Below are 9,979 nucleotides of genomic sequence, written 5' to 3' on the forward strand. Positions count from 1 at the left end.
CCTCTGGGTGAAGAAATTTTCCCTCAAATCCCCTCTAAACCTCCCCCAATTACTTTAAATGTATGCCCCCTGGTTGTTGACCTCTCTGCTAAGGGAAATAGGCCCTTTCCATCCACTATATCTAGGCCCCTCATAATTTTATACACCTCAATAAGGCCTCCCCTCAGCTTCCTCTGTTCCAAAGAAAACAAATCCCGTCTATCTAATCTTTCATCATAGCTAAAATATTCCAGTCCAGGCAACATCCTCGTAAATCTCCTCTGCACCCTTTCTAGTGCAATCACATCTTCCCTGTAATGTGGTGACCAGTACTGCACGCAGTACTCCAGCTGTGGACTAACTAGTGTTCATACAGTTCAAGTATAAAACCCCCCCCCCGCTCCTGTATTCTATGCCTCAGCTAATAAAGGCAAGCATTTCATATACCTTCTCAACCAACTTATCTGCCTGTCCTGCTACCTTCAGGGATCTGTGGACCTGCACTCCAAGGTCCCTTTGTTCCTCTACACTTCTCAGTGTCCTACCATTTATTGTGTATTCTCTATCCTTGTTAGCCCTCCCCAAATCCATTACTTCACACTTCTCCGGATTGAATTTCATTTGCCACTGTTCTGCCCACCTGACCAGTCCAATGATATCTTCCTGCAGTCCACAGCTTTCTTTTTCATCGGCCACTTTTTGTATCATCTGCAAACTTCTTAATCAAATCCCCTACATTCAAGTCCAAACAAACCACAAAAAGCAAGGGACCCAGTACTGAGCCCTGCAGAACCCCACTGGAAACATCCTTCCAGTCACAAAAACACCCATCAACCATTACCCTTTGCTTCCTGCCTCTGAGCCAATTTTGGATCCAACTTGCCACTTTGCCCTGCATCCCATGGGCTTTTACTTTCATGACTAATCTGCCATGTGGGATCTTATCAAAAGCCTTGCTAAAGTCCATATACACTACATCATACGCACTGCCCTCATCGACCCTCCTGGTTACCTCCTCGAAAAATGCAATCAAGTTAGTCAGGCACGACCTTCCCTTAACAAATCTGTGCTGACTGTCTTTGATTAATCCATGTCTTTCTAAATGAAGATTTATCCTGTCCCTCAGAATTTTTTCCAATAATTTTCCCACGACTGAGGTTGGGCTGACTGGCCTGTAATTACTTGGTCTATCCCTTTCTCCCTTTTAAACAAAGGTACCACATTAGCAATCCTCCAGTCCTCTGACACCACACCTGAAGCCAGAGAGGATTGGAAAATGATGGTCAGAGCCTCTGCTATTTCCACTTTTGTTTCTCTTAACAGCCTGGGGTACATTTCATCTAGGCCTGGGGACTTATTTACTTTCAAAGCAGCTAAACCCCTTAATACTTCCTCTCTCACTAATGCATTTGGGGAGGGCTAACAAGGCAAGGGTATACACAAAATTGACTCTTACATTTTTATAGCATTGGAGTTTTACCTGTTTTTATTTAGAAATGTCTGTTGTCAGTGCTGTCCCTCATTGGTGAGATCCCAACAGGACTATTACCTTATCTGTTCTCTCTCCCCAATCTCATACTGACTTTTGTGAAAGTTGCCCAGGAGGCAGAGAGGAGGAGGACAGGGAGATAAAAGAGATCGGGCCAAGTGCAGGTAAGTTGCTCCTGTCCTGCTGCCCCAGTGTTTGGGATTCTGAGTCTGACAGTGAAGTGTGCAGTAATATTAAATACCACGTTCAATGGATCATCCTCCGCCATTTCCACCACCTCCAGCGTGATCCCACCACCAATCACATCTTCCCCTCCCCTCTCAGCATTCCGAAGGGACCACTCCCTCCGCGACACTCTGGTTTATTCCGCAGTCACTCCCAGCAACCCCTCCCCTTCCCACGGCACCTTCCCGTGCAAGCACAGGAGATGCAACACCTGCCCTTTTACCCCCTCCCTTCCCACTGTCCAGGGCCCAAATACCCCTTCCAGGTGAAACAGCAATTTTCTTTCAATTTAGTATTCTGTATTTGCTGTTCACGATGTGGTCTCCTCGACATTGGGGAGACCAAACGCAGATTGGGTGACTGCTTTGCAGAGCACCTCCATTCAGTCCATAATTGTGACCCTGAGCTTCCGGTCGCCTGTCACTTTAATTCTCCACTCTAATCTCTCTGTCCTCGGCCTCCTACACTGTTCCAATGAAGCTCAACGCCAGCTCGAGGAATAGCACCTCATCTTTCGTTTGGGCACTTTACAGCCTTCTGTACCCAACATCGAGTTCAACAATTTCAGAGCATAACCTCTACCCATCTTTGGCTCCCTACTATCTGTGCAACGCTGTCAGGTCAGGGGAGAGAATGTGTGCTAATCAATATCCAGGTTTTATTCACAACTTGTAGTCAGTGATATTACTCCCGATGTGCCACCCAATTACAGGGTTTTTATTTCAGAGATGTAAGAAATGAGTCAATTGTTCTTTATTGGACAAATAGTTACAGATTTATTCAATTGTACATCATCACCAAAACATTTTAATATTAATGTTTTGATATTTATCCATCATTTCTTGCAATGATTTGTGGATTGCAATAGTATAGAATAGTATTCGGCAGTTCCTCGTATCGAGGATGACTTGCTTTCACACCAAAAAGCGATGAGTTCACAGGTGTTTCAATGAAGGACCTGACATTCTAGGTCCCGAACTACAGATTGAAGGGTGGAAGATGCCTGTGTGTGGATTTTTTTAACGTGGGGTGGCCGTTGCACACCAGCCACCACACGGGCTTGACAGAGCCAGGTCTTGGTCCAGTGGCGAGGGTTAACCAAGATGACTGGAGACCTGCTCTGCTGCACGGACCTAGTGCACACACATGCTCCTACTATCCATAGATCGCAGTGTGGGCTGGCCCGTGCTGCCCCTGGGCCCTCGCTTTTTCTGGGCCCCGAACCCTCGCCTCTCCTGTGCTCCAATCATGACGCTCCTGGGCCCTGATCTCTCACTACTTCTCTGTCCCGATCAAAAATGGAGCAGTCAGAAACAGGACGTCAATTCGTCTCCTCTTGGAGACATCAAATATCGACACACTGTTATTTGAAATAGCAAAATATTAAACTCCAGCCTAGTTGAAGGGTTAGTAACATCAGCAGAAACAAACGCCAATGAACAGAATGAACACGATTCAGTAGAATGTGAAAAACAGCAGCAACAACAACAGAATCCAAACCCTGCAGTCACTTGTGAACTCACTGGTGTGTCAGCAGGCTGGGTGACTGAGTGAATCCCTTCCCACACACTGAGCAGGGGAAGGGTAGAATCCTTTGCACCCCGCTTTGGCCCAGCTGGGCTAGCCTTGCTCTCCTGCTCCCTCTCTATTTCATTTCACACTCACCTTTCCCAATAACTAATGTTTTTTAAAGACTTATCCTGAAGATTGAATCCGGTTTGGTTTTAGTAATATTGAACATTTCGCAATCCTGTAAAGTGGAAGCGGAATGTGCAGGAATTGGATCCCGCAGAGACCTGGTCTCACTGGGCAGCGATACTGCAGAGCCACGGCAGAGGGTGACAGAAACCCATCCGACCCGCCGCACAGGCTGCCGCTGGGTTTAAATTGCATTTAGGAATTTTCCGTCGACCATCATCAACTGCAAAAAAAAATGTATGAAGTTAATTTATTGGTCATACCGGGATTGAACAACGTGCCCGCAATATCCGTGAATTATCTGGCACTTTGGTCGGGTCAACAATATATCGGCAGCTTATACTTTATTGTATAATTGTCAACATGGTCCAGCAAACACAGCGCCAAAACAACGCAGACATCACAAATAAACTAGAAAAATCGCCACCTTCGCGGCACGGCGGGTCTGTGCTGCTCCCTGGGCGCCTTGTGTTGGATGTGCTGCAGTACCTTGCCTTGTGTTCCCATTCCCGTCTGGATGTCTTTCCATCTCTCCGGCTTCACACCCGCACTTTCCCTTTTAATCTGCAAATCTCAGTGCTGCAGCCGCCCATTCCTCATCAATAATTATTGGAGCAAAGGCGCCCCCAAACCGCGCCTTCTCCTGTGGGTGCAGACCCAGTCTGTCTAGGGGTGCAGTGTCTGTGGGTGCAGTGTCTAGGGGTACGATGTCTGTGGGTGCAGACAGTGTCTGTCTGTGGGTTCAGTGTCTGTGGGTGCAGACCCTCTCTGTCTGGGGGTGCAGTGTCTGGGGTGCAATGTCCGTGGGTGCAGTGTCTGGGGGTGTAGTGTCTGGGGGTACTGTGTCTGTGGGTGCAGTGTCTAGGGGTACAGTGTCTGTCTGGGGGTGCAGTGTCTGTCTGTTGGTGCAGTGTCTGGGGTGCAGTGTCTGGGGGTGCAGTGTTTGGGGGTGCAGTGTCTGTGGGAGCACTGTCTGGGGGTGCAGTGTCTGTGGGTGCAGTGTTTGGGAGTGCACTATCTGTGGGAGCACTGTCTAGGGGTGCAGTGTTTGGGGGTGCAGTGTTTGGGGGTGCAGTGTCTGTGGTGCAGTGTCTGTCTGGGGGTGCAGTGTCTGTGGGAGCAGTGTTTGGGGGTGCAGTGTTTGGGGGTGCAATGTCTGGGGTGCAGTGTCTGTCTGGGGGTGCAGTGTCTGTGGGAGCAGTGTCTGGGGGTGCAGTGTCTGTCTGTGGGAGCACTGTCTGGGGGTGCAGTGTCTGTGGGAGCAGTGTCTGAGGGTGCAGTGTCTGGGGGTGCAGTGTCTGGTGGTGCAGTGTCTGTGGGAGCAGTGTTTGGGGGTGCAGTGTCTGTGGGAGAAGTGTCTGGGGGTGCAGTGTTTGGGGGTGCAGTGTCTGTGGGAGCAGTGTCTGTGGGAGCAGTGTCTGTGGGTGCAGTGTCTGTGGGTGCAGTGTTTGGGGGTGCAGTGTCTGGGGGTGCAATGTCTGTCTGTGGGAGCAGTGTCTGTGGGTGCAGTGTCTGTGGGTGCAGTGTTTGGGGGTGCAGTGTCTGGGGGTGCAATGTCTGTCTGTGGGAGCAGTGTCTGTGGGAGCAGTGTCTGGGGTGCAATGTCTGTGGGTGCAGTGTCTGGGGGTGCAGTGCTTGGAGGTGCAGTGTCTGGGGGTGCAGTGTTTGGGGGTGCAGTGTTTGGGGGTGCAGTGTCTAGGAGTGCAGTGTCTGTGGGTGCAGTGTCTTGGGGTGCAGTGTCTGTGGGTGCAGTGTCTGTCTGGGGGTGCAGTGTCTGTGGGTACTGTGTCTGTGGGTACAGTGTCTGGGGGTGCAGTGTCTGTGGGTGCAGTGTCTGGGGGTGCAGTGTCTGTGGGTGCAGTGTCTGTGGGTGCAATGTCTGGGGGTGCAGTGTTTGGGGGTGCAGTGTCTGTGGGTGCAGTGTTTGGGGGTGCAGTGTCTGGGGGTGCAGTGTCTGTGGGTGCAATGCCTGGGGGTGCAGTGTCTGGGGGTGCAGTGTCTGTTGTTGCAGTGACAAAAAGCAGGAAACTATAGACCGGTTAGCTTAACATCTGTGGTTAGGAAAATGTTGGAATCCATTATTAAAGAGGCAGTAGCAGGATATTTGGAAAAGCATAATTTGGTCGGGCAGAGTCAGCATGGATTTATGAAGGGGAAGTCATGTTTGACAAATTTGCTGGAGTTCTTTGAGGATGTAACGGACAGGGTGGATAAAGGGGAACCATTGGATGTGGTGTATTTGGACTTCCAGAAAGCATTTGACAAGGTGCCACATAAAAGGTTACTGCACAAGATAAAAGTTCACGGCGTTGGAGATAATATATTAGAATGGATAGAGGATTGGCTAACTAACAGAAAGCAGAATCGGTATAAATGGTTCATTCTCGGATTGGCAATCAGTAACTAGTAGAGTGCTGCAGGGATCAGTGCTGGGACCCCAACTATTTACAATCTATATTAACGATTTGGAAGAAGAAACTGAGTGTAATGTAGCCGAGTTTGCTGTTGATACAAAGATGGGAGGAAAAGCAATGTGTGAGGAGGACACAAAAAGTCTGCAAAAGGACATAGACAGGCTAAGTGAGTGGGCAAAAATTTGGCAGATGGAGTATAATGTTGGAAAGTGTGAGGTCATGCACTTTGGCAGAAAAAAATCAAAGAGCACGTTATTATTTAAATGGAGAAAAATTGCAGAGTGCTGCAGTACAGCGGGATCTGGGGGTACTTGTACATGAAACACAAAAGGTTAGTACGCAGGTACAGCAAGTGATCAGGAAGGCCAATGGAATCTTGGCCTTTATTGCAAAGTGGATAGCGTATAAAAGCAGGGAAGTCTTGCTACAGTTATACAAGGTATTGGTGAGGCCATACTTGGAATAGTGCATGCAGTTTTGGTTTCCATATTTAGGAAAGGAAATACTTATTTTGGAGACAGTTCAGAGAAGGTTCACTCGGTTGATTCCGGAGATGAGGGGGTTGACTTATGAGGAAAGGTTGAGGAGGTTGGGCCTCTACTCATTGGAATTCAGAAGAATGAGAGGTGATCTTATTGAAACGTATAACTCCGGAATCAACCGAGTGAACCTTCTCTGAACTGTCTCCAAAATAATTATTTCCTTTCCTAAATATGAGGGGGTTCGACAAGGTGGATGCAGAGAGAATGTTTCCACTGATGGGGGAGACTAGAACTAGAGGGCATGATCTTAGAATAAGGGGCCGCTCATTTAAAACTGAGATGAGGAGAAATTTCTTCTCTCAGAAGGTTGTAAATCTGTGGAATTCGCTGCCTCAGTGAGCTGTGGAAGCCTGGACATTGAATAAATTTAAGACAGAAATAGAGTTTCTTAACCGATAAGGGTATAAGGGGTTATAGGGAGTGGGCAGGGAAGTGGAGCTGAGCCCATGATTGGATCAGCCATGATCGTATTAAATGGCGGAGCAGGCTCGAGGGGCTGTATGGCTGACTCCTGCTCCTATTTCTTATGTTTTTATATCTGTGGGGGAAGTGTCTGTGGGAGCAGCGACTGTGGGTTCAGTGTCTCTGGGTGCAGACCCTGTCTGTCTGGGTTCAGTGTCTCTGGGTGCAGACCCTGTCTGTCTGTGGGTTCAGTGTCTCTGGGTGCAGACCCTGTCTGTCTGGGTTCAGTGTCTCTGGGTGCAGACCCTGTCTGTCTGTGGGTTCAGTGTCTCTGGGTGCAGACCCTCTCTATCTGTGGGTTCGGTGTCTGTGGGAGCGGTTTCTGGGAGCAGTGTGTCTGGGAGCGGTGTCTGGGACCAGTGTGTCTGGACTGGGTGAAGTGTCTGTGAGAGCAGTTGTGTCTGTGGCTGCAGTGTGTCTGAGAGCGGTGTCTGGGACCAGTGTGTCTGGGCTGGGTAAAGTGTCTGTCTATGAGAGCGGTGTGTGTCTGTGGCTGCAGTGTGTCTGGGAGCAGTGTCTGGGACCAGTGTGTCTGGGCTGGGTGAAGTGTCTGTGAGAGCAGTCTGTGTCTGTGGCTGCAGTGTGTCTGGGACCAATGTGTCTGGGCTGGGTAAAGTGTCTGTCTATGAGAGCGGTGTGTGTCTGTGGCTGCAGTGTATCTGGGAGCAGTGTCTGGGACCAGTGTGTCTGGGCTGGGTGAAGTGTCTGTGAGAGCGGTGTGTTCTGTGGCTGCAGTGTGTCTGGGACCAGTGTCTGGGAGCGGTGTCTGGGACCAATGTGTCTGGGCTGGGTGAAGTGTCTGTGAGAGCGGTGTGTGTCTGTGGCTGCAGTCTGTCTGGGAGCGGTGTCTGGGACCAGTGTGTCTGGGAGCGGTGTCTGTCTGTGTCAGTCATTTTCCGGGCACTGCCGAGACTCGTCAATCGCAGTCTGACCTTTGGCCGAGCACTGAGCATGTGCGGAGAGGTAAACCCTTCCCCGGAGACCCAGAGATAGAGAGAGAGAGGAATTGATCCAGCCAGCAGCCCTGGCCAGGAATGCAGCACACCAGCTCTCCGCCTTAGTGACGTGTGCATGGGATCTGACAGTGCGCCTCTCGCTCTCTCTGTCTGTCTGTTTGCATTGCACCTCCAGCAGCTGCGGTCCGCCACAGAGAGGCAGCAAGCGAACCAAGCGCGGATTTCCGGGGGAAAGAGAGACTTTGAACGATGAGTGATTGAGACGGGCACATTGAATGCAAACATCGCCGGCCAGCCGCTGTGAGCAAAACCTCTCCCCGGGCAATCGTTGCTGTTCCTTCCGCCTGGAAGCCGGCGCAGTTTTGCAGTTTGCATCGTGAGCAGAGCCGCGGCCGCAATGTCCGAGGTACTGCCGTACAGCGAGGAGAATATTCCGCACTATGGCGCCGCGGGAGATGTGGGCCAAATGTTCAGCTGCCGCCTCCAGGACACCAACAACTTCTTCGGATCAGGTCAGAACAAAAGGCCGCCCAAACTCGGGCAGATCGGGAGGAGCAAACGGGGTAAGTGCCTGCTGAATAAATAATCCTCAGCCTTTCTCAGCGAGCTCGCGATCAGCTGCCTTTAATGGGTTGTTCTACATCCATGGGAATTTAATTGCTATTTCCAGCAGAGATGGTTAAATAATGCAACATTTGCCTTATTTTTCAGGGAATGATTTACAGTTTGGGTGGGGGGTGTTAATGCAGGGTTGACAATAATTCCAGATATATTGCGGCTGATGCCGGGGAGCTTCAATGCGCGGGTCTGGTGTGTGTGAACCCGAAATCCCAGCAACACCTTCAGTTACTTCGCGTGTACATTTCTGAACCAGTATCAGTTAAGTGTTTCTGGGGATTGGCGCCCGGCCATTCTCACACTCCCGCCGCTCGCCGAATTAGAGATTGTTTAATGAACCTTTTCTGTTGCAGTTGTCATCGAAGATGACAGAATTGACGATGTGCTGAAAAATATGACAGAGAAATCCCCGCCGGGCGTTTAAACAAGGTCCAGCCACAACAACAAACATTTAAACAAGTCCCACCTTTTCGTTGGCGAAAAAACAAGCACTTTGAGACGCAGAACTAACGTTCACTTATTAAAGCTGTGATCCATGTTGCTAAAAAAGCAAACATTGTATTTCTCGGTTGGAGACTGAACATGGGGCAGTGATGTCTGTTTGGAGTGAAGCTTTCAATGCCATAGGCATGGATTGGTTGCTCGTGAACTCTCAGTCCCACTGACATGGTGTGAAGGCGGTGTGGTCTGTGGCAGACGAGCCAATGTGTCGGGCAGCATTGGAGCCAGAGAATGCTGTACCAAGCACATTCATGTATATCAATCCGATCTGTGTATTGTATTGCTACCGGCTACCTTGTCATGAATGGAGCACCTTGTTTACATAGTTTATCTTGCAAACACTGTAATTCTGCGCACCTTGGATGTAAAATGTTTTTATTCTCATTTATTGCAGTGTTGCGGAATGTTTAAGACAAAAAATTATTTTATAGGAATGGAGAAAATGTTTGTTTTTTTAATTTAAAACTTGTGTGCACCCTGATTTGTATTGTTGCTCTAACCCGGCCTGCTGAATTTCAAGTGAAAAAGGCATATTTTATATATTCGGATTTATAAAGGACAGTGTGACCCACAGTGCGATGTTTTGTTATTGTGGCAGTAATTATACTTTCTATATTGTATGAAGCATCCTCACGACAGTGCCAAATCTCCAGAAGGCCAAAAGGCACACCGTGTCCTGTGCTCTTGGTGAATGTAATGCTCCGCGGCTGCTATTCTTTATGTTAAAGGACTATTTTATTGGTAAAATTATTGTTGTGCATGACTCGTGTGAGGAAACCTAAACATCACTTGAGATCTTGTTTGCAACTTTGAATGACAGACCTCAAGGTTTTTTTTTAATTGAATATATCTGTTGCTCCTCTCTCCTCTACAGGGCTATTTCTGCAAATATAATAAAATGTAAAATCTCCCCACCGTGTGTGTGTCTCTCATTGGGTTTATATTTAATTCTGATATGGAACGCTTCTTGCAATTAGACATTGTTCAATAACGGTGGTCGGATTGTCTAATCAGTGATCTCTCCTACAATCCTGCGATGCAATAGATTGTTTCTGACTGAAAATCATTATTTTATTTTACACAGTGGAATTCACA

General features: G+C 48.6%; 1 protein-coding gene across 1 annotated transcript; it reads left to right on the forward strand.

Moving 5' to 3' along the window:
- Positions 1-7,910: 7,910 nt before the first annotated feature.
- Positions 7,911-9,750, forward strand: camk2n1b (calcium/calmodulin-dependent protein kinase II inhibitor 1b). Its single transcript, XM_070860663.1, has 2 exons — positions 7,911-8,328; positions 8,737-9,750. Exons 1-2 carry the CDS (start codon positions 8,163-8,165, stop codon positions 8,805-8,807), a joined length of 237 nt encoding a protein of 78 aa, XP_070716764.1. The 5' UTR covers positions 7,911-8,162; the 3' UTR covers positions 8,808-9,750.
- Positions 9,751-9,979: the final 229 nt, after the last annotated feature.

This window comes from Pristiophorus japonicus, chromosome 18 (assembly GCF_044704955.1).
Source record: "Pristiophorus japonicus isolate sPriJap1 chromosome 18, sPriJap1.hap1, whole genome shotgun sequence".
NCBI lineage: Eukaryota > Metazoa > Chordata > Chondrichthyes > Pristiophoridae > Pristiophorus > Pristiophorus japonicus.